The sequence below is a fragment of the Crocodylus porosus genome, unplaced genomic scaffold (genome assembly GCF_001723895.1).
Source record: "Crocodylus porosus isolate Cpor-Errol unplaced genomic scaffold, CroPor_comp1, whole genome shotgun sequence".
Lineage (NCBI taxonomy): Eukaryota > Metazoa > Chordata > Crocodylia > Crocodylidae > Crocodylus > Crocodylus porosus.
Window position 1 is genome coordinate 97,898,313 of NW_017728906.1, and position 24,643 is coordinate 97,922,955.

At 41.0% G+C, this 24,643-nt stretch overlaps 1 protein-coding gene across 1 annotated transcript in view; it reads left to right on the plus strand.

Annotated features, from left to right (window-relative positions):
• Window positions 1-18: 18 nt before the first annotated feature.
• Window positions 19-24,643, plus strand: part of FAM155A (family with sequence similarity 155 member A) — an 805,264-nt gene continuing 780,639 nt past the window's right edge. Inside the window, exon 1 of the mRNA XM_019529675.1 lies at window positions 19-965. Within this exon, the coding sequence (XP_019385220.1) occupies window positions 153-965 (813 nt within the window). The 5' untranslated portion in view covers window positions 19-152. The remainder of the gene's footprint in view (window positions 966-24,643) is intronic.

Sequence of the window (24,643 nt, forward strand, 5' to 3'; positions counted from 1 at the left end):
AGAGAGAGGGGGGGAGTGGGAGAGAGGGGGGAGAGAGAGGCTAGGAGGGAAGACAAGAGCATCCCCCCATCTCCCAAGTCAATGCATGTTGCGGTGAGCCCGGCAGAGCAGCCCTCACGGTGGAGTCGGCCGGGGCTGCGCGCTCCCAAAATATGACCAGGGGCGCCGGGACGTGCAGCCGGCACTACGACCACGGCTCCGACCTCTGCTTCGCGCCCCGGGAGCACGACAAACCCTTCGCCGACTCGGAGAGGGCTCAGAAATGGCGCCTGTCCCTGGCCTCGCTCCTCTTCTTCACCGTCCTGCTCTCTGATCACTTGTGGGTCTGCGCCGAGGCCAAGCTGGCCAGGACCCGGGACAAGGGGCGACCGCGGCGCGGAGCCGCGCCGGAGCCCCTGGCTGGCATGGGGGAGCCCTCGCCCGCAGCCCGGAGCCTCCTCTCGCCCAGCCTCCCTCCCTCCCCCAGCAGCAGCAGCAGCAGCAGCAGCAGCAGAGGCCAGAGCCGCCACCCCCCCCGCAGCGACCAGGCTATTTTTCTAGGAAACTCCACCAACCCCTTGTGGCGCCTGGAGACCTGCTACCCTCGGAGCTCCCCGCCTGCCCAGTGCTTCAGCGTGGGGGACGCGGAGGCCGCGTGCAGGAGGCCGCCGGGTCCGGGCCAGCAGCAGCAGCAGCAGGTGCCTCGGGCTGGCAAAGCTCCGGGCTGGAACTTGACGGATTTTTACCTTTCCTTTTGTAATGCTTACACCCTCTGGGACTTGTTCGCCGGGCCGTCCAACCCGGACACTTTGAACTGCAGCCTGGACGCGGTGCTGGAGGAGGAGGGCTCCTGCAGCCAGTGCGTCCAGGCTTACCAACGCTACGACCAGCACGCTCAGGAGAAATACGAAGAGTTTGAGGTTATGCTCCAGAAATATTTGCAATCGGATGAATACTCGGTGAAATCGTGTCCTGAGGATTGTAAGGTAGGAGCCCTGCTATGCTTGACTGCCTCTTTCCTGCCTGGTTTCCCCTTTGTGGCTATTCTTCTTGTTGGGCTTGGATCTGGTTTTATTCCTCACTCCGGTGGCTCTGCTTGGGGCAGGAGTGGATCCGCTGGTGATTGACCAGGGCAGGAGTGGATCTGGTGTCGACTGACAGGGGCAGGAGTGGATTTAGTGTCGATTGACCAGGGCAGGAGTGCATCTGGTGGCGATTGACCAGGGATCCTTATTCACGCCTGGCTAAAGAGGAACAAGAGAAGCGATCCGTGAGTCCTCTGGGAGTGCAGAGAGCTGGATTTCCCCCTAGTCATAAATATGCGATTGGCTCAAACTCGGAGGCTCGCTTCCTTAGGCTTGGATGCGGTTTGACAAGAGAGGCTGCCAGGGGCTGCATGCCAATGAGCAGGGTAGTGGAAAGAAGTGGTGTGGAAAGGTGCTGCCCCTGCCCCTTCAGGGGGCTGAAGTGGACGTGGGAAGTTGGTTGTCCCAGCGGGCTGGTGGCTGGCGCCTGTGTAAGCACTCGGTGGGAAACGTGCCTATTCCCGTGAGGACAGTTTGTGACTGCCCCGTGAGCCACAAGGGTCTCCTTCACTCGGAAAGCAAGTTTGCTCTTGTCTTGGGGTGCTGTGCCCAAGCAGAGCGTGTACATCTATGCGGAGGGGGTGGGAATTGCGTCTAGCAGCAGTTGCCATGCGAAGCCTCTTGCAAGAGCCAGCTATGGCAGGCTCCGCTCCAGATTTCTGAAGGACAGATGTTCCGGTTATTTGTCGTATGGCAATATCCGAAGTTACCTGTTGGTCGTTGCAGCTTGTAAGCTTTCAGTGAGAACGAAGGCTTGGGTATTTCCTAACGTACAGACAGAAGATGTGGTAATGCGATCATTAGCACAAGGAAGAAGGGCATGATGACCGGTATATGTGTCTGCGTCTGCAGTCTGCTCTACAAAATCTGTGGAGTTGGAGAGAGCTCAAGGACTAGAGTGGATGTAAATAGATGCTGCAGTGACCTTTGGTTGGGAAGTAGTGATGACAGAATTTCAATAAGCCTCATCGTTATTCTTTGTGTATCACCAATACCCATTCAGTGCAATCTAAAGATTATTTTTCTTCGTAAGAAAACAGTGCCCCATGTTGGCTCTTCGGTAGCTGTCACCTCTCCACTTTTGCATACCACGGTTCATCCAGCTCTCGATGCAGGGAAGCACTGAGTAAGGGGCTGTATATGGTGCTTAAAATACCCGATCTGTTTTGTAAGTATAATTTTTGGACCCTCTGACCCAGCTGAATGGCTTCTGCTCTGAACTTACTTGACTCATATTTTATCAAGTACTATATTATATTGGTAGCTTAACACACCTACACCATAAACTGCTGTAGGAGTCAACCGAACACAGCACTGCATACAAATTACTGCTCTGAACAGATGGCCTATAATGCTGATACTATTCACACTGGGAACCGGAGCCCCACTTCATTTTTTAATTCAAGCAAGGCCTTTCGAAATTTTACCGGGGTAACAGCGAATGCCTCAAAGAATCCCACTATGTTGAATATGGGCACTAACTTGCAAACGCTGCCTTAAAAGTCAATCATGTATTTCTTCAGAAGTCAAATAACTTTACTCATTATGGAGTAATGGGGAAATTATGAGTCGTTATCAGCAAGGGGAAAGATATCAATCCAATTTTTTTGCATGTAGTTGAATAGGAATCAGCTCCTAAAGTAAGTTTTGGACTTGCAGGTCCCAGATCATAAACTCTGTGCATGTGCAAACACAGACCATCTATACTTCATGTATTCTTTAGCCTACTATCTTTTTATCTGGACATTTACACTTTAGAAGTAAAAGAAAAAAATACCCAGAAGTTATATGTCTGGAGACCAAAAATGTGAGGCCATCACTGCCATTTCAGTAACTTCTTCACTTGGAAACTGATCTACTGCTTTGTGCTGGCAAAGAATCACATTTATTTTCTTAATATCAGTTTTAAAATCATGGGCTGATATTATGAACTTTTCCCCATCTGTACACGTTCAGGTTCTTTACTGCACACCATTCCATGGAAGAAAAAGGAACCTGCAGTGAATAGTAACTATATAGTGTGGTTTATATTTTTTCTACTCGTTTCTAATATTTATGTTGGTGAAGAGAGAGAAACATTAAAAATAAAATTATTCCATCAATCTTTTACTTCTTTAGAAAGCAAGAGGGGTGTGTATACATGCCGTACACATTACTCACGTTTTGTAGGTCTCAAACACCAGATCTGTTGTATTCAGTTTGTATTCAAACGTGGTTTGAGAGTTTGGTCAACCAGCGTATGTGAAAATGGAGGGAAATAAAAGCACCAAAAGCGAATGGTAGTTAGCATTCATCCTTTTAGAAGTCATCTCGGAATAAGTGTTTTGGTTGAGCACATCATTATGTGTAGCTGTACTGTGAGAACTGCATATCAGAGACAAAGCTCCGCTGCGGTGAGACTCGTTGCTTGTTTCAAGGAAGTGTTTGCTGTCCAAGGTGCTGAAAAGGCGGCGCAGTGCTCACTGTTTATATACGAGTGCATTGCAGAACTAGCCCCATCTTAAATGTAATGGCTGCATGTACGTTTCCACATCTTTTAAGACATTTTAATTCCTTCAAATCTGATGTCATTCTGATAAATGTAATCATTTGGCTGTCTTCGGCATTCTGTACATGATGAATATTAATGTTCTAGTATGTACTGTATGTTCAACTGTGTAATATGAAGTTATAAAGTCTTGCAGAAATTTGGAACTATGGTTATTATGGAGGAAAAACCTGCGGAAAAAGAGAATAAACTGAAAATGTCATTTTTGCTGAATTGCTTTGGGATATATATATATATATGAATATATATATATTCATACACACATACATGTTTGACACATTAAACTGAGTTATGGCTTCATTCATAGAAATATAAATATTGAATATATGGACATAAAGTGTCTAGGTATTTAAGTTACAAGTTAAATCATCAACATTTAATAGGAAATAGTAATCTGGCATCTAAGCATGTACTGTAGTTATGTCCCATTTGACTAGTTAACATGGTATACTACTATTTTCTGTATTTTAAAAGAAAAGGCTACACAATTTGATTTTATTCATAGTCATATACATGGACATAGACCAGGGGAACAATGAAACAACTCTTAAAGTAGACTATTTGCCTTTGGGATAGTTTTAATATCTAGAAGGGTAACTGCATTCTGAGCAGAAGGGAGATTTCATCCATTTAACCATTTGTAGTTTATAGAATCAATACACTTAGTGTGAATAGCAAGTAGTGTAACATCTGTGTTATATTATATTCCTCTTCTGCTCCCTTTCCAAGCCCCCTCAAGAAACTTAGGTTATAAAGTGGAAATCATACCATTACTATTTCCTCACCTGTTAATTGTCATATTGTTCAATAATACAAATAATGGCTATAATCAATAGCTAAGAGGAATTATAGTACTTTAATGTACTACTATAGAATGAAAACTTTAAATTTTCACTCCCTTTCTTGAAAGCAGTATTTTTACAGGCTGGCAGATTTTTCTTTCTACAAGTCCTAAGGTTTATTGCATGCCTCATAGTCTCTAGGGAATGATGTAGACAAGTTGTTTTGTGTTAGAGAAAGATCTCTGTAGTCAGAAGTTGTTGTGCTTATTATAAACTCACTTGTAGGTATTATATTAAGTTGAACTATGTATTTAGTTTAACTAGACATATATTAAGTATTACTTATTGATGAATTAGAAGGAAACTTCTCCCTCTTAATTTTAGTTGATCTAGATTTAAATGTTTACATATATCTCTGCATTTAAATGTAAGGGAGATTGGAACAGATACTGACAATTCTCAGAGCTTAGAGTATTTATGCATGACAATGTCACAGAAATTGGATATGCAGTTTATATTGGTTGGGATAGGTAGACTCTCTCATACAGTGCCAGTGCCAGTGCCAGTGCCAGTGCCAGTGCCAGTAGATTGACACAGGAAATACTGTTTTAGAAGTGACTCTTCTTATTACATCGTTGTAATTCAATTTTGATTAGTTTTGCTAAAAGTGATTGTTTGGTATTGTACTTTAATAATCATGTAGGAATATACTAACTAGTAGGCACCACAATGACAAGGATTTATTGCATTTAAATATAGGACCAGAGTTTCAGCTAATGTAAAATTGATGTAGTTTCCTTGACTTTCATTGATGGAATTAACAAGAGCTGAGAATCTGAGCAATTATTTCTATTTTAATCATACATAATTTATTTATTGCAAACTTTTGATTTTGTTGTGTAAATAACACACATTATGCAGTAATAGTTACAACCTGTAAAATCATGGTGACTGCGATTGGTAATATCTTGTTGTCTTGCTGTCCAGAATCTGATTTTTGTATTTGATTCTTGTTGTCCAGATTCTGATTTTTGTACTGAGTCTACCATTGAATCCTGCACACATAAATAATGTATTAGGTTGAAGACAGAAGACACAGTTCCTCATAACAAGTTGTCCACTTTCTATCAGGGGAAATAAGTTCTTATTCTTAAGTCAGCAAACTATTGCTTTTCTGGAAAAAAAAAAGGAAGATTCTGGCTGCTTCTGAGCATGAACTGGGTCAAATCACTAAGTAGGACATACAAATGTGAAGGTTTTTAAAATGTGGGTTTTAGAGATACTTCCCACAGAAAATATAACCTGTATTTGAATTTGAGAATTATGTGTGCAGACACATTTATTAAAGTTGGACCTTTCAATGTGAAACATCAGTTAGCATCCTCAGCCAGCTATTTTACATTGTTAACAGTTAAGAGTGTTTAATATACATGGATATCGTCCTTCAAGGTTATCTTAAATACCATCATGTGTTACTTATATCTGTTTGTATATTACTAAAAAAACCCTCATGTCATTATTTTGTTTTAATGCTAGGGTATTAAATTAGAAAAAAGGAAACATACCATTATTTTATGTGGGCTTTTGATCAGGCCCTGAATATAAATGAGAAAGCACATGGAATTAACATATAATTAAGATTACATAATATTTAATCAGTTCAGATTTGTGATTTTACATGGTAGAAAACATGCACAAAAATAAGGCTACTTATAGTTAGAAAGAATGAGTTAGTGAGTTACTGTCGCAAGTGATTCAGTTGATCAATTGACAACTGATACATTTCTGCCCCTGGATTTTATTTGATCAAAGAACTGTATGAACTCCTATTATGATTATGATTTAGCACCGAAGGAGTTTCAAATACAAAAAAGTAAAGCTAAAAATTAAACATGCTGTTGATATTGCAACAACAACCCTCTGAAAATTTACTAATTTATAAAAATTACTTTAAAAATAAGTAACACATACTGAAGGAACCATGGCCATTTGTACATTTTGAATTAAATATTTTTATATTTGTCAATCCCTCGCAGTCAAGGATGATTGTATTCCAAGATTGCTTTATTTGTGGGTCTAAAGATGGCTGATGAGGCCAATCCAGGATTGGCAAACTCTACTGTAATTCAGGCATGCGTTTCTGGGCAGGGTGGGTGCCTCTGAGTACTTTTGTTTTGGTCTGTGATGTGCTGTTTCTGCCACTCCCGCTTTTCCGTCTCCTGTTGTTATTGTACATTGCAAAAAATATTTTATACAGCACTGTTAAAAACACATCATGCAGTTTGAATGCTTGCACAACCTGATGTTTGTGCCTTTTTTGTTTGCTGCAGTGAATATAAAATGAGAAATTGAAAGTTGAACTGTTTCTTGAGTAGGTCTTTGGATTTGACATGCAGTTGTAGTCAATGCATCTTATTTTAGCAATAGTGAATTGCAACTGCAGTATAATTAAAGGCCTGTTCCTGCCTCTAATAAACAACATGCCCAGTGGTACCAATGAGTTTTTACATGGAACCCCAATATACTGATTCAGCAAGAAGCAATACCTGCAAATTCCCTATGGCCATCCTTCAGTCTGAAGATTGGATCAGTAACAGCTGCCACTCTATATATAAAGTTCTTAATGCCACACAGATCTTATAGTTCTGACCTTAGGTCTCTCTTATATACTGGTTCACTTGGGGCCAACAAAGGTGATCTCTGAATAGTTTGCAGGGAATTCACTTTCATCTCTCTTTCTAGGAAAAAAGTAATCAGAAATGTAATGATTCTATCATTTGTCACACCTGAAATACTTGCTTTTTAATTGATCTGTCAACACTCAGATATGGCCTTGAGACCAGGTACTAAGCATTATTAAGAACTACATAACAGATAAAAATCAGCTTGAAAGCTGTATTCTTGCATTTGCTTTTTTTTTCTTTGAGCATTACTTTTAACACTCTAGAAAATGGAATATGGCATTAGAATAAAAATTGGGTTTATGGGAAGCTATATTCACATGCCAACTCTAAGGCATGCAAAGAGGGTTTGTTGCTGTCTTGCATTAGTATGATGGCACTGGGCTCAAGCACTGTTCATGGAGTTACAGTATGTTTATGGGTGAATGCCTGGGGAGATCAATGTGTATGTTTGAGATGTTAATGGAAGTAAAAGTATTTCATTATATGGCTACCAATGTCAAGTGATATTGGTGGGGGAGAAGAAGAGTAAAGTATGAGACCTCCCTGACTTTTGTATTTTTAACTCCATCATTTGTTGATGAACTCTGAAATAGCATTTGCTTCTCACTCTCACAAGAGCAAATTTTGTAGGCGTAAAACTGCAACAGGAAAGCTGACTGATTCTCCCCTCCTTATGAAATATTCTGAGGTGTGTATATTTATGTGGGAATAGAATGGGTCTTCTTATTTTCTTCTTCATTTTATTTTCCTCTCTCAAACATTGTGAGAAGGGAACTCAAAGCCCAAATGCAATCCATCACAATCCTGTTATACAAAAGACTTACTCCATGTGAATATTCAGAGACCTAACTGCTAATTTTAGCATGGCCTCACTACATTTTACTTTTGTAAGTGATGTAGAGCCAATAAATCTAGGTGACAGAGAACTTACTTTACTACGTTTCAGTTACAAGGTCAATCACCAAAATATATACAAACACAATAAACAAAATAGGTTTGCACTAGTGATACAGAATGTGATATTACATGTTGGGAAAATGTGAAATAGGGACTACCAAACCTGACTTTTGGGTTCATGACTGAGTTTGCACAACTAGTTGTAGGGAGAATTTTTTTTAACTTGTAAAAAGACATACAGAATACTTCAATCATTCCTGAGAACTGTTCATGAAAGGGCATTTCCCCAAAATCTCCCCTCAATTTATACACAGATTTTGGGTTTAGCTCCATTGACAGAGCCCATAAAACTCTGCCTGTATGCAGAGTCTGTACTGTGAAAGTGGGTGACGACTCAGTAGCAAGGTAAGATGGCAGCTAGCCAGTGATGAAGCTGAAGAGGACTCACATTATCTTCCTCTGTTCTACTTGTCCCAAGTCTCATGGAAAAGATAATGAAGCTGTATTACCATTTGTACTAAACTGTATACTTGGAAGCTGTAGAGAATATTGGTAGTGTTGATCCAATGAAACCATACTACAAGGTGATGGGAGAGTACTGGTGAGACACCTTGATTTCTTAGACTCATGAAGATCTTTTGGAATCCACCTGGCTTCAGGAAGTCACAGCAGGAGAGCAATAAACCCTTTGCCCTCTTATTTTATGATACAGAGGGGTTACTGAGCAGGGTCTAAATGGAAATTTCCTCACCAGGTCCTACTGTGGAGGGGATGACCTGGATGGAAGTTTCAAGCAAACAATATACATGGTGCAGAAACATTTTGGACATCTCTCAACTTCTGATATCAATGAGAGGGTTTTTCCCCCTCTTTGACTTAATTGGGATTAGAGGGAGACCAAATTCTGCTAAAAATCCTACCTTTGGAGTATCACAATGCCATTTTCAAGGAACAAATCCACTTTAGATAATCTGTTTAGAAAAAATAGGCACATTTCCAAATTGATCTTGACCACAATTGAAAGACGTTACAATTCAAGAAATATAGATTATTTTAGAATTGCCTGAATAAGTAGTATCACAGATTCAGAGAAATGTATGGCTGGAAGGGACCTCATGTGATCATCAGGTCCAGCCCCCCTGCTCTGGGCAGGAAAGACTGCTGGGATCAAATAACCTCAGCAAGGTGTGCATTCAAATGTGTGCCATATCATAAAGTCCTAAGAACAAAAACATTTTTTTCATGAAATAAGTGTTAGAAAGATATTTAGGATGATTCTTGAATATCTATTTGATCCCAGCTGGACCTCAGTTCTGCACTAAATTGGACTACTTTTGCCTGAATAGAATATCCAAGCAGAATCTTGAGCATACTGAGACACTTCAACTTTGCAGAAAACATCAGTGAATCCTCTCATTATTCTTTCAACCTATTAGCTATCAAAAGCATACAGAAGTTTTTTATTACAGACAAGGAAAAAAAGTAGTCTGTGATAAGTACCTCATAATATTTCTCATGATTCTGATCATTCCCTTAGGAAAAATAAATAGGAGTTTCAGAATATATCTTGCATTTCTGATCATTATTCTGTTGTGCTTACCTTGCTCTTCATTTGTGAGCAGTTATGCTTATGAGAGATACTCACCCCTTTCAGCAAAATTTAAGTTGTATCAGGTATATGTCCACTTACAGATTTAAAGATCTTTTATCTAACAAATTCTTTGATACATATATTAAATACAACCCTGTTATGTATTCAAGCAAATCAAAAAAGTTAATTACATCATCTCTTATATGAACATGATACAGTAATGTTCTAAGTATGAAGTCATAAACAACTAATGCTTAGAAATGTGTTATTACAAATTATTTTTTATTAGATAAGCACTCTCCCAGGGTATATTAATATATTAATACAAGCAATGGATTGAAAAACGCTTCTTTAAAGTGAAGCCCAATTATGGCTATAACAAAGTAAAAAACGCAGAGTAAATAAAACAGTTGTAGTTAGTCCTGTTTCCATAGTTATAGTCCAGCTTTTATTGACTTTGTACTACTATAAAATAAAAAAAGAATGTATATATTTTGGATATTTATTTAAGAAAAAGAAACCAGTGAGCCCCAAATTAAATGAAATTAGTCTTAAGCACCCTTAATATTTTTATTAGATATGATATTTAGTGAAAATAAGATTATCTACAGAAATGTTCTGTGAATAATAAGAACACCTTATTTATTCACAGTTTCAGTAAAATAGGTTTGTATATTTACAGATTTACCACTGAATTGCAAAAGGAAATCACACTTAAATTTTACAAAATATGAATATTTTTTTAAATACTTAGAATTTACATAAGGAAAACAGAAATAATGTAAATTAAACGGCTGCTTTCATAAAGTTGGAAATGTGCAGAAAGCTAGGTTATTGTGTCTGAGTCACACTGAACAACAGTGGAGCAGCCCCAGGTGGCACCGAGCTGCAGAGATAAGCCTGCCAGCCCCAGGCTGCTCTGACCCAGCTCAACATGCTGCAGAGGGGATGGCCAGGGCACAAGGGTGCTCCAGTGTGGGGCTAGCCAACAGGGTATTACTTGTATTTACAAGTACTATCATGCTATGGAGTTTATTTGTTTATTCTGGCCTAATGATTCTGCAGGTGTAGGTGCAAGAAGTTTACCATGGAGCTAATTAGTCTACTTGGCAGTAAATATCTCATGTAGATACTCCGAGTATGAAGTAAAACCATTTAAGGGGAAATGACTATTGTAAGTAGAGAAAAAAGTGTCAAATTGTCTGCATACATCTGTTACATTTTTAGTATCTAAATCTGTATTCTTTCTACACTCAAAAGATGCATATTTTGTCATATTTTGCATGATGAGAATATTATAAAATTGAAAATACTGTGAGCTGATAATTTTGCCAGTAACTTCCAAGGGAGCTGATAGTTTTGTCAGTAACTTCCAAGGGCCTGTACTTGTGGCAAATTCTTTCCATAAGTTATTCAATGAAGTTGTGGGTTTGTGATCACTGTATGGAATTGCTATTAGACCGTTGCTGAGTCGTATATGTAAAGACTCATTATTCTGCAACTCGTTACTAAAGACCACATCATCAGCAGGCACATTTTATGCCTTTTGTTTCTTTACAGTATACCAGAGGCTGGCAACCCGTGGCCCACAGAGGGCCCATGAATCTGGGATGACAGCGATGGTTCTGTGGCAGGGTGATGAGCGGGTCATCAGTATTTGGTGGTGGGGAAATCCCTGGCACAGGGAAGACGACAATGGCAGTGGTCAGGTCACAGGCAGTGGCCCTCTTTAGACTGAGCTCTATTAATTTGGGTTACTGCTGTTCAAAAGTTGCACTCCCCCCCCCACATCACACTGTTAATGTATCATGTATTAACATGATGGCAAAGCTAATGTTTTTAGTTTCATACTGGGGATTCCTGTAATTATTTTGTCTACCCTAACATTCTTTAATTTTCCATTTAAAAAAAAACCTCTAGTAGTATATGTAGCCATGAGACCTTTTATTAATTTATTCTCTCTTTTTGGTTAATGATTTTTAAAATTTCAAACATGAAAAAATAATAAAGTTTTTTGAAACTAGAAAATGAAAATCACGATAAAAAAATCCCCTGCATTTAGTTACTGAAATTAATGATCAAAGGTTCCCACTCTGTTTGTTTAATTACAGTTAAGGTTATTTTTTGTGTACTGACAACCATCTAATTGCTAATCTCAGGTCTGTGTAACAACAAAAAACACTATTTTCAGCATGTGCCTATTGAGTTCTAACAGTTGTAATTGTCATTAGGTAAAACAGGGAAAGAAAAGGGTGTCAAAAAATGTGCATGTATTCTGTAAAAGTACTATTCATATACAATAGGAAACCCCAACACATTGCTTTCCTTTTCTGCTAGAAACACGTCTGTGTGGCTGTGCTGATGGATCAGTGCCTGACTAGAGAAATTATGTGGATCCCATCCAATAACCTTAGGTCCTGCATTAGAAAATCACTATGAAGGTCCCTTTGTAGCAGCTCCTTTACACATTCAGACAGGACAGAGGTGACTTATGGGATGAAAAAGTTCTTGTAAGTGTCCCTGATTAGTGCCTGCCAGAATGTGGCCTAGTATTGTAAAGAAATAGAAATTAATGAATAAAATGCACTTGAAAACACTGGACCAACTTACTCTCTTAACATTACTACTTTGAATAGAATTCCACAAGTGCAGCTGAAAATATTATTTAGCTCTCTCTATAGCTACTTTGTATCTAGAAATGGGTTTGTGAGATGGGCCACATTAAAATCTAAATTTAGCTAACTTGGTGTAGTGTAGGGGTCAAGGAATGGTGCTTACCGTTTCATATCCCGTTTTAGTTAGAAGTGCATTATAGGTTTTTTGTCTATGCTTGAATCTGATAAATTCTAAAACTGAGGCCTATAAGTGTATACATTTGCAACCTCATTGTACTTACAATATTAAATCAGAACTATAACAACAGCTTTGTGAATTTCAAAAGTTGAAATTCATTTAATCAACATGCTATGCAGGGGCTGGCTGGGGCATAGGTGTTCTAGTGTGGGGCTAGCAGGCAGCCCTTGTACTGAAGCACCCTCATACTCCAGCCAGTCATATCAACATGTACACATGTGCTGCTGCTGCTGCAGTGTAAAAAAAACTCCGCAGTAGGAGCAGGGTAATACTTGTATTTACAAGTACTAAGCTCTTGTGGAGTTTATTAGTTTACTCCAGCCTAATAGCCCTGAACATGTAGACGTGAGATGTTTACTGTGGAGCTCATTGGTCTACTCTGTTAGTCCCGTGTAGACACACCCATTATGGATTAAAACCTTACTATGTAAAATTCAAAAGGCAAATTTCACTCAGTTACTGAATTTGCTTTATGGACTTTGTTGCAAAGGGGATGAAACAATGATGATGAAACAATGTTTTAAATGCCCAGTTTCTTACCTTGATTGATTATATTAATTTGCTACAGTTGTTAGCTGTAATACTGTTTCTATTCTTTGTTAGTCAATTTGGTCTTTATCCCATTCTCTTAGTCTGTTGATCTTTCAGACATAGTATGGCAAAATGTGATGCATCTAATTTGTTAAAGCTATGAATGGAAAAAAAAAATTCCCCAAAGACAGATGAGCAGAATTAAAGTGCCACTTCCAAAAAAAGAGCATGGGTCATTCACTGATGTTATAAGGCCAGATACTGATCACAGTCTTTATATCTTAAAGCTAGAATAACCTCACTGACTTCTGTGGAGTTACTCTGGCTTTACAGTTTTGCTTCTGAAGATGCCCTGTTTGGACCAGTATCAGCTATTCTGGGATGTGTCTTGGCACTGCTGATCTGCTTCACTGCTTTCTACAGATATCATTACACCATTTTCCTGCAGGGTGATTCCCCTTCTGCTCCCAGGACTTCAGCACCTGGATTCTGCAGGAAAATGGCTAAAAGTGTTGGAGTCTGATAAATACTCCTTGGGAATCTCCTTCTGGAGGACCTCTAAGGTGTGTGCTGTAAATGAAGAAGGGAGAACCCTCCTTGCATGGGAATTTCCAGGGTGAACAAAATAAGGTCCCTGAAGCCCTGGGAGCACCTGCCCAGGGCAGCTGGAGAGCATGGGCAGCCTGGGACTGCCTGAGCTCTTTTCCCATAAATGAACAGACATTGGTTGTGAAAAGGTAGCAAAAACTGTGACTAGGGATTCTCATGCACATAAGGAGTAAAACATTTATTTGCTTGGGTTTTGTGCATCTAACCCCGCTCCACTCCTCCCACAAAACCCCCAACAAACTTTACTTGGTTGGTGCAATATAATTCTGCCCTAAAAGTTTTGATTTTGACAACTGCATTTCTGAATAGGCTACTCATGAGGAAATCTGGGACAGTTTCCCACTTCCCTGCTCTCCCAAGTCAGCAGCACTGCTAGAGGCAGGGGCAGGGGCAGGGCAGCATGGTGCAGTGGACAGGTGCCTATCTACCTGCCTGTCTAGTGCACCATGCCACTCTGCTGCTTTACCTCCCTGTAAGGTTACCTCTGTTTCTGGTAAGCTCATTTTAATTCTCACCAGCTGACTCCGAAATGTGGGACTGTCCCCATTAAACCAGGATGTATGGTCACCGCATCTCTGAAGCAAAAATGTTCAGTTGAACTATTTTTCAACTAGCTCTCATAAATCTTATTTGAGTATTATAGGCAGAACAGCCTAAAAGGGTTAAACTGGTGTTAATAATTCAGAGACTGGATGGATGATTGATGAGGTGTTTTCTTCTTTTTTAAAAACAGAGTAAGTGGTTATAGGTTAATTTTGATCCTGTTACAATAAAAATGATGGCTCTAAAAGAATTATTTTAATGAGTTAACTTAAGAACCTTCATTCCTAATGAAAGGTCAGCCAAGCCATTTTCTGTTTTCTTTTCATCTATTTTGTAGCTAGATAACTCAAGTTATTATAAGATTTTTTTTCAGAAACAGCCTTTGATGATAGACAGTCTTGCTGACAAATTAGTGCAGGACTGGTATACAAAAGCAGTGTTTTAAGATTAAATTCAAGATAAAAAATTGTGTTGTGGCTATAAAGGGTAGAGGCTATAAATCAGTTACTTAAACAGAAAAATCTTTATTAAAGAAATTTGCAGTTAGCTAAATCAGGTAGAAAGAAGCCAATAAAATTCAGTTAAGAAAAAACCTATGTAAATCCCATGTTTTGAGAGTAGAGAATATTATGGTTAAGGCATCCAAACTACCTCAACTCTGCCTCTTAACTATTTACATTCCTTTCATTATTCCTTCAATAGTTACTTTGTACAGTAAGGTTTTGATCCAGAAAATCATTCTCTAAGGACTTAAAAAAGTTTCCACCCTACAAGGGAAACTTTGAACACCCATTCAATGTACAGGTGGAGTAGCAATGATATGTGCCAGAAAATGCTTTCATATATGTAATTGAACTTACCTCTCCATTGTAGACATGTTGGCATGCATATGGAAATTTAGATCATTATTGGAAAACGAAATCACAGGGCCAAAGCACATAAAATTCTATGCATATATATGGCGCTCAACATGATTATATCTATTAATGGAAAGGGGGAGGAAGAGTTGGCTCCAATGTGGGCTTTGTCTAATCAGGAATCTGTAAATAAGATTTTCCTTATGTTCCACTCTCCCCCCCGCCCAACCCTCTATGGCATGTATTCGATAAGAAGGCCAGTATCAGTACAAGCAATGAGATTTAAGACATGTTACTTTCTGTGAGCATTTAAAAGATAAAATTCTTTGTGGGTGGATTTTGTTATTAAAAGCGTTAAGTTAGGCTGGATATCTTAGGTGTGATTTTCTAGATGTTCAAATGTCTGGGTTTTATCTCCATTTGTAAATTTCCTGCTTCTTTCTGGCTGCTTTTTGATAAGTGAAAGAATGTTCACCAAATTTAAATAACTAAATATAAATTACATACCTTAAATTTCACTTTTCTTAGTTTATCCTATAGTCCTACCCTGCAAAGAACAGCAGGGTGGGGGTTATGTTCTCCTCTTCCCTCATGGACTCATCCCTCCTGCTGCTTATAAATAACTTTTAGAATTCCTCATTGAACCATATTACCAGGGGCAGATCCAGGGGTTGGCAAAAGCAGGGTGCAGAAGCAGATATCCATGCTGCAGGGGTGGCTGCATCCCCACTCCTAGTCTCCTCTCACCTCCCCTCTCCCATCCCCCAAGCCACTGGTATGAACAGACAGTGCTGTGGGACATTTTTTAAGTCACCAAAGCAGATGAGAATCCCCAACTCTTTCCATTCTCAAAGGCATATTCCCTCCCCTCTCTACCCCTCGCCTGCATGCCACTGCTGCTGTCCATGCTGTCCCAAGGGTAAGGGAAGCTTCAAAGCTGCTCCTGCCAGACCCAGCCAGGCTGAGTGGGGGCTGGGGTCAGAGAATGGGTGGGTAGGCAAGGGTTCTCCCACCCTGTCTGTTCCCCTGGGGGCAGGCACCAGGGCGAGGGGGACCACCCTCCCACCCATCGATAATGCTGCTGTTGCTGTTCTCACCTGAGATCATCCACCAAACAGTGGGGGAGTGGGAAGCGAGGGGACATGTCTTTCAGCACAGAGAATGGAGAATTCCTTACCTGCTTTGGGGACTTCAAAAAGAAGTCCCCAGAGGCTTCTGTGGTACAGTCCAGTCCAAAAGGGAGGTGGGGTGAGGGCATATAGCCTATGGATTGGCCCCTGCATATCACAGATATGCTTGTTAGCTCCAAGATAACACTAATTAGTTCACTGGGTTGTTCCTCTAAGATCTCACCACTGTCCAGCTCTTGTAAATGACAGGGGACTTGTTGGGACACTCTTGTTCTCTGCCCTTTCTTCTCCCCTTTGATGAGCCACAAGGTGAAATATGCAGTTCAGATGTTACGGTTTCATTCCACACAGACACACATTTATGCACATACCATGCAATACCCAGGTTCATGAGTTTCATGTAGGAAACTGCAGAAAGTCAGAGATAAAAAACCCATTCTCAACCTCCAGGTCAGCTCAGCAGTTTTTCAGGACTACCATTTCAGCCTCTGCAGTAGAGCAGATCCTCAGTATAAGAATTTAGGGTGCTTGTATCTGTGTAGCTATAAGCCTAGTGACCATGTCATTGTTTATTATTTTTCTCTTAGTCCTTCAAAAGTCTCCTGGTGTGGCCTAAATACAGCAAGGGTGCCGAGTCCTTCTATACACCTTCTCTGCAACTGTCAGTCTTCCATGCAGCAGAACCACTGCAGTTATGCTGCATTTAGGGTTTTCTCCACTGCCCACACCCTTGTATGAATTTGACCTATGCATAGCAAAACATATTATCACATTTTCCCAATATGTGAATTTATCACTAAATGGAGTTTTTATTTTATCAATAAGTGATGTTTGAGTGTCTATTCTTAGCTTTGAAATTGCAAGGGAAAAAAACCTAACAAAGTAATAGTGAAAAAAATTACTCAACATTATGAGAGATTGGACCTTCTTTCATAAAATACTACTCTATATTACAACTTATTTTCTGGTCTTTAGAAAAAAATAGAGAGGACTATAAAGTACTGTGCAATCTGGATTGTAGGTGGCAATATAGCTGATAACGAGATACTCAGGAAAACCTAAGTGACTTATTTTCTTTTTTGAATGTTGCCATTTTCTGTTTATCTGTGAAGATATAATTTTATTTAGATTTTCATCAGCCTGAACAATACTATACTTTTGGCTCTATATACTTTAGATTAAGGCCTGTTCCTTTGCATATTAAAGCTGGTTACTTACAGGACTTCATTGATTAAAGTATTTCTAGGTTATTCTCTGGGAAAAATTCAAAAAACTACAGTACCATCACTGTAAGTTTCATTATTGTAAAGAATTCTTCCAGAATATTTTATTCCCTTTTTTAAATAAGGGGAGCTAAGCTCCTTGTTACATTTAAACAGTTAAACATTTTTATATAAATACTTTCAGGGTTTAGAAGCAAAGAATATTACTGGAATTATACCCTGTATAGAAATGTTCTTTGCCATACTTTTTGAAGGAAGAACAAGCTATTTTTAATACTCTTGTTGGAAACTAATACCCTTAGTTTTCAACAAGAGTGGAGGATTAAGTTTCAAGACTCCTAATTATAGATTGTTGAAGATCTAGTAGGTTAAGTTTTCTAACCACCCTCCCACTCCACTTTTTAGCCCCTTTTTAAAAGCCCATAGTGTTACAGGGAAGTCTTCTTACCTTGGCACCATTGGCAATTTATATTACAGGAACATGAAAGAGGAAGAGTGATTCATTAGTTTCGTAGAAAGAGAAAAACAAATCATTTATTGAAATGATATCAGTGTTCTTGATTGATTGAAACATCAGGGGGAGACCTGCAGGTGATCTGAACTTACTTCACAAGCAGATGCTACTAAGCTAACAGCAATTATTGGTGAGGATATTAAAGGTATGAGATCATTCTGCCAGCTGGAAAAGCAATTGGCACAGAAGAGAAGCAAAAGTGAAGATGTATAATTTGCATAAGTAAAATTAAACTATAAATACCTATGCCTTATTAAGAACATATAGAAAATATGTTTGTATAATGCATTTGTTTGATCTCTCTGAGGTAATATGATACTTTAAGCTGAGAAGCTAGTCTAAAGAATCCAGCTTCTGTGATAAGAAAGCTAGAAGGAAAGCTTTGATCTTCTAGATATTTTCTATGTTCAGAAATATAAGCACTGACATACTAGACCAGTTCAGTCATCTGTCTAGTCCAGCATCTTGTCTTTGAGAGTAAAGAGCCGTAGATAATTGAAAGAAGGTAACAGAAATTGAACGTGGGTAGTTATGAAAACCTTTGATGAGGTGGAAGGCATTTTCCTAGCTCACCTTGGTTAGAAGTGGCATATATGCTCTTTTACTTCAGGAAGAAAACAAATATATGTCTTTTTATTCTATTAGATTAACTGTGAAAATTGTCATTGTTGTGGCAATGGTTTGGCATACTTTAAATTGAAGTTAAACTGAAAGAAATGAAGGAAACCTTAGAAAAGTGGTTTTGAAGTGATCTCCAGAGGTCATTTAGTCCAGCCCCCTGACTGAGTAGGTTTATCCCTATCCAAACCATCCTAACCTATTAGCAAAACAAAAGTCAGCCCTGGCCCACAATGGAAAACAACACCCTCTTTTACTGTAGAAGGGAAAATCCACAATGTTTTCATGCTCTTTAAATTTCCCATGCAGCTTTAGTTCTGTTTCTCATTGTATTTGTCAATCTAGCTCTGCCTGAAATTGTTCCTTGGTAGTCTGTTTCTCCATTCTTTCCTGCAATCTGACAAAAAGACTTTGTATTTTCAAAGTCTATACAAAATATGGTAGTGAAATATATGTTCTTAAATAATTTAAAATAGATTTGGAGTATTTTTGTCATAATTCAGCCTAAGTAAAACATTACCATATTTACTTGAATCCAAGATGAGGTTGTCTTAGATTCAAGTACAAGTGTGTGTGTGGGGGGGCAGGGCTCTGGCTTTAACCCTCAATGCTTTTCCTCTGAGCTTCTGCATCTGCTGCTTGCCATTCAACACCACTCTGACCCCATTCCGGCCCAGAGCCATGAAGCACAGGGTAGCTCTGATCCAACCACATGGCAGTGACAGCAGTAGTGGCAGCTTTGGCATCTTGGGGCTGGATCTGCCACTGCTGCAATCATTGGTCTATGACTGAGCTGTGGCTGGAGCTACCCTGTGCCCCATGCCAGAGGATAAGCAGTGGAAGGAAGAATCTGTGGGGGCAGAGGCTTCAAGAGGCAGGCAAGGGGGGGAGGAGGCAGAGGCTTTTGGGGGCAGAGATGGAGGGGGTCGGGTGGAGGAGGTCCGGGCAGTAGGGGGCACAGGCACCTGAGGGAGAACAGGCAGGGGGGAGAAGCAGCGAGGTATCCAGGCAGGAGGGCAAGTGACAGGGGTAGACAGCAGTAAGTGCAAGCATTGTGGTGTGGGGGGCAGGCGAGAGGGAGCACAGGCACTGTGGTGGGGCACTAGGGTTTGCAGGAACCAGTAGGACAGGCAGAGGGGCAAGAAGAGGGAAAACAGGGAAGAGGGGTCAGGCAGCTTGCTCTCCAACCTCTTGTCTCCCCACCACTGCCCTCTTGCTGCCATTTTTCCTGCTGTAGCAGTGGAGGACATGAATTCAAGATGATCCTCCAATAATTCTATACATGGAAAGCCGCAACAAAAATTAAAGTTGTTATGGATTCAGTATGGTATCTCCCAACACTTAGCAATGAGCATAGCTGCTATTTATGTGCCACTACAAATGCATTTTGTGTGCTGATCCTGGATAGCACAAGGATTCAAGTGCAGCTTCTGTTTAGATCAGAGAAGAACTTTATTTGCTGCTTCAGTGCATGACTGGGAAGTGGCTTATGTACAGCTGCTGGCACATGAGAGTCTATTTCTAGCTTCTGCACATTACAGAGCTAGCTTTTATGTATCACTTCTGGTGTATAAGGGTACAATCTGCATACTTAACCAATTGAACAAATTTAAATACAACAATTTGTATTTAAAATACAATATAAATTGCAAAATGTAAAATATATCATTATGCAATTACACAAATAAATTCAGTCTATACATTTAATTACCATACATTCAATATAAAACATTTGCAGAAAATATAAATTGGACAATTGTAAGTACAATATAGGAACTACAAGTGCATTAGCCATCTCCATTAGTAGTTGCACTTATACACAGCCTTCATAACCCACTTGCCCATCTACATTTACACACCATTCACCCACTTGAGTACCCAGCACAGTTGCAATCAATTAAACTCAGGAGAGGAGGCTAAAACAGGCTCTCCAAGCAAATAGGGAAATACAAACAGTGCAGTTTGCTAGAAGTTTGCTGGGGGTGAGAGGAGGGAGAGAATCAGACAGCAAGGCCAGATCTAGCCCTGGGAAATGGAGTTAACCATGTGAGTTGCTGTGTGCCTTTCTGACTGTGTATCTGTGTTTATGTGGCAGTGGAACATAGTGTGTGATGTGAAGCCTCATTGTTAGCTGAAGTGCTGGCTGACTGGCAGTGATTGGTGCTGGGTGGGGGGGATTCAAGTCCTAAGGAGTTGATCTAGTTAGTTGCAGTCAGTTCAGCCCAGAAGAGGAGCCTAAAAGCAACCAGGGAACAAGCAAACAGGGCAGTTTGATAGCTGTTTGCAAGTCAGTTTGCCACCCTAATCTTTGAAATGGGGCCTTAAGCTTTCTCAGAGGAAAGCAGAGTGCAAGGAAGGAATTAGATATGGTGGGGTCACATCATGCAGTCAGACCTCCCACTAGTGCTATGTCCTGTACCTATGGCTCCTCTGAAGCTTCTACCCAGAGGCAGCTCTCAGTGGTGGAGGCCTCAGCCCAGGTCCTGGGCTGCAGGGGGTGCCTAGCACTGCTCCCAATGGCTGGGAGTAGGGATAGGGACAGCCCCTTTATTAGGGCATGTGGACTCCACTCTGGTGGAGTCTCTAGAGAGTCTGGTGAAGGAGCTCCAGGCGGAGGTGAGTAGGCTGCATAACATCAGGGCTGTCAAGTTGAAGAGCAGGGCTCTGTAGCAGAAGAACAAGGACAAGAAGATGAAGTGGGAGGACCTGAATGGAGCTGAGTAGAAGGTAGTCACTTCAGGCTCCAGGCAGTGTGCTACAAGGGAAACTTCTCCAATTCAGCTGTGCAACAGGTATGAGACCCTTGCACCACTGGTGGAGGAAGGACTGGAGGCACTTGCTTCAGAGGAGGAAAGGAGACACGCTCATATCCAGAAGAGATTTTGGGTGGTGGTAATGGGTGACTCAGTCCTGAGGGGGACAGATGGTGCCCTCCTTTGCACAGGAGGTCTGCTCCTTCCGGGGGCCCATATCCAGGATGTGATGGAGAGGATAACAAAACTCATACAGCCCTCTGACCACTACCTTATGCTGCTCATTTATGTGGGCATGAATGACATGACCAGGAGCAACCCTGGGTGGGTCATGAGTGACTACAGGACTCAGGGGGCTGGGCTCAAGGGGTTGAGGCACAGGTGGTTTTCTTTTCCATCCTCCCAGTCAGGACCCATGGAGGAACAGATGTACAGTACTGAGGAGGTCAATTGGAGGCTCAGGAAATGGTGCCACGGTGAGGGTTTTGGATTTTATGATCATGGAACACTGTTCCAGGATAGAAGCTTGTTGGGAGGAGATGGTATCCACCTCAGGCCAAGGGGGAAGAAACTGTTTTCTTCCAGAATGGTTGACTTGCTGGAGAGGACTTTAAACTAGGTGTGTTGGGAGATGGGTATTCAGACAGGAATGAAAACCAAGGGACAGCCAAGCAGGAAGGATGTAGAGACTGCAGTCAGGGAGGTGTTGAGAGACTAGAATGATGTCATGGCAGCAGGAAACTGGGGGTTACCAATGGGGGACTTAAGGATCTATACACAAATGCTAGGAGTATGGGGGGGAAAAAGGAGGAACTGGTATTCCTGCTAGCAAATGGAGAATATGATCTTGTTGGAATAATGGAGACCTGGTGGGATGCCACATATGACTGGGCTATATGCATAGAGGGCTATAGGCTGCAAAGAAGGGATCAGGTAGGGAAGAAGGGAGGAGGTGTAACTCTCTATGTAAAGGAGCAGTATGCCTCCTTGGAGACCCAAATTGGTTTGAGAGAAGGGCGACTTGAGACCCTGTGGGTCAAGATATAGGGGGAAACACAAGGAAAAAGGGACATGAGGAGGAGGAGCTGGATCTGGAATTTTTCAGAGAACTAATAGAGGCTGCACATTCAAGGGACATGGTTGTCATGGGTGACCTCATTTACCTTGACATCTGCTGGGAGGAGTCTCGGCCAGATCTAACTGGTCACGTAGGTTTTTGACCTGCATGGAAGAACTTTATTTAGTACAGGAGGTGAATGGGCTGACCGGCAGAAGGCTTTGCTGGATTTGGTTCTAGCCAAAGGGGATGACCTCATGGGGCATCTGAGGATTGAGGGTAATCTGGGAGAGAGTGAACACAAGATGACAGAATTCCTTATCCATTGTGGGGCAGGGAAGTCAGCCAGTAGGGCAGAGGTGCTTGACTTCAGGAAGGCTGACTTTAGTGAGCTTAGGAAAATAGTGGGAGAGACCCTATGGGAAGAGGGACTGGAGGGGAAGGGAGTTCAGGAAGGGTGGTTGTTCCTCAAAGGCACGATCCTTAGAGTGCAGAAAAGGTCCATTTCTGTATGCAGGAAAGGTGGTAAAGGGTCCAGGAAGCCCTCTTAGCTTACCAGACGAGTCAAGGAGTGCTTAAAAAAGAAAAAGGAGGCTTACAGACAGGGGAAACAAGAGGTAGTTACCAAGGAAAAATACATAAGTATAACCCGTATTTGTAGGGTGAGGATAAGGAAGGCAAGGGCAGTGACCGAAACCAAGGACAATAAGAACACCTTCTTTAGGTATATATGTACGTGGTTTGATCAAAAAGTTCTAAGACTTGATGTTCGGGGTATTGTTCATCAGGAATTTGTACTGAGTGGTCCAACAATCAATCGGGCCTTTTATAAGGAGGTTTTGATTCGACTAGAGGGATAAAATTAGAGGAAACTGCCGCAAGCTGTGAAAATGGTCAATGGTTTCTGCACCATGATAACACATCTTCACACACTGCTGTCTTCGTTCAGGAATTTTTGGCTGAAAAAAACATTCCTGTGATACCACACCCTCCATATTCACCTGACCTTGCCCCATGTGATTTTTTTTTTTTCTATTCCCAAAAATCAAAATGAAGCTGAAAGGAAGGAGATTTGATGACATTCCAACCATCCATAAGAATGTGAAAGCAGAACTCCAAAAACTTACAGCTGAAAACTTCCAGCATTGCTTCTGAAAGTGGCAGGAATGTTGGGACAAGTGCATATCATCTGGGGGAGATTACTTTGAAGGGAACAGCTCATAAAAATGTTGTTTGTACACTATTCTTTAAAATAAAGACTAAGTCTTAGAACTTTTTGATCACCCCTTTGTATATAGGGAGCAGAAGAAAGACTGAGGGAAATGTGGGGCCCTTGCAGAATGGGATGGGACAGCTGATAATAGACAGGCAGGAGAAAGTTGAATTCTTCAATGAATACTTTGTGTTGGTGTTACTGCATACACATGGTGGTAGCCTAACTGATCACATACTGGATGGATGGGGGGAGGGGTATTGCCAACCACTGGTTAGTGTTGAACTGGTAAGGGAGCATTTAGAGTGGCTGAATGTCTTCAAGTTGGCAGGACTGGATGGACTACACCTGAAAGCGCTGAGGGACTTGGCTGGAGTCATTGTGGTGTTTGACTGTTGTCGAAGGTATTTGAAGACTTGTGGTGCTTGGGAGAAGTCCCAGAAGACTGGAAAAGAGCCAATCTGATGCCAATCTTTGTGAAGGGGAGGAGGAAGGATCCAGGAAACTATAGGCTGGTCAGTTTGAACTCAATACCAGGTAAAATTTTGCAAAAAAAAAATCAAGAGGTCCATTTTTGAAGGACTGGCAGAAAGCATGATGCTGCAGGCAGGTTGTGTCTGACCAACCTTGTCTCCTTCTGTGATCAAGTAACAAATCACTTTGATGTGGGAGACAAGGCTGATGTCATATACTTAGATTTTAAAAAGGCCTTTGATGTGGTCTCCCATGATGCTCTTATAAACCCCCCCCCCAAAACTGGGGGGGTTGTGGGCTGGCAGAGTCCACAGTCTGGTGGTTTGAGAATTGGCTAAGGGGTCGAACCCAGACAGTGTTAGTGGATGGGTCTGTATCATCTTGGATGATGGTGGCCAGTGGTATCTCACAGGGTTCAGTTCTTGGTCCTGTGCTGTTCAACATCTTTATCAATTATTTAGATAAGGATATGGAAAGCATGCTGGCCAAATTTGTGGACAATACCAATTTATGGGGAAAAGCGATCATTCTAGGGGATAGGATGTGGATCCAAGTGAACCTAGACAAGCTCGAAAGGTGGGCAGACTGGAACTGGATGCAGTTCAATAAGGATAAATGCAGAGTGCTTCATCTGGGGAGAAGTAACCAGCAACATGAATATAGGTTAGGAGGAGATGTCCTGGCCAGCACAATGGCTGAAAG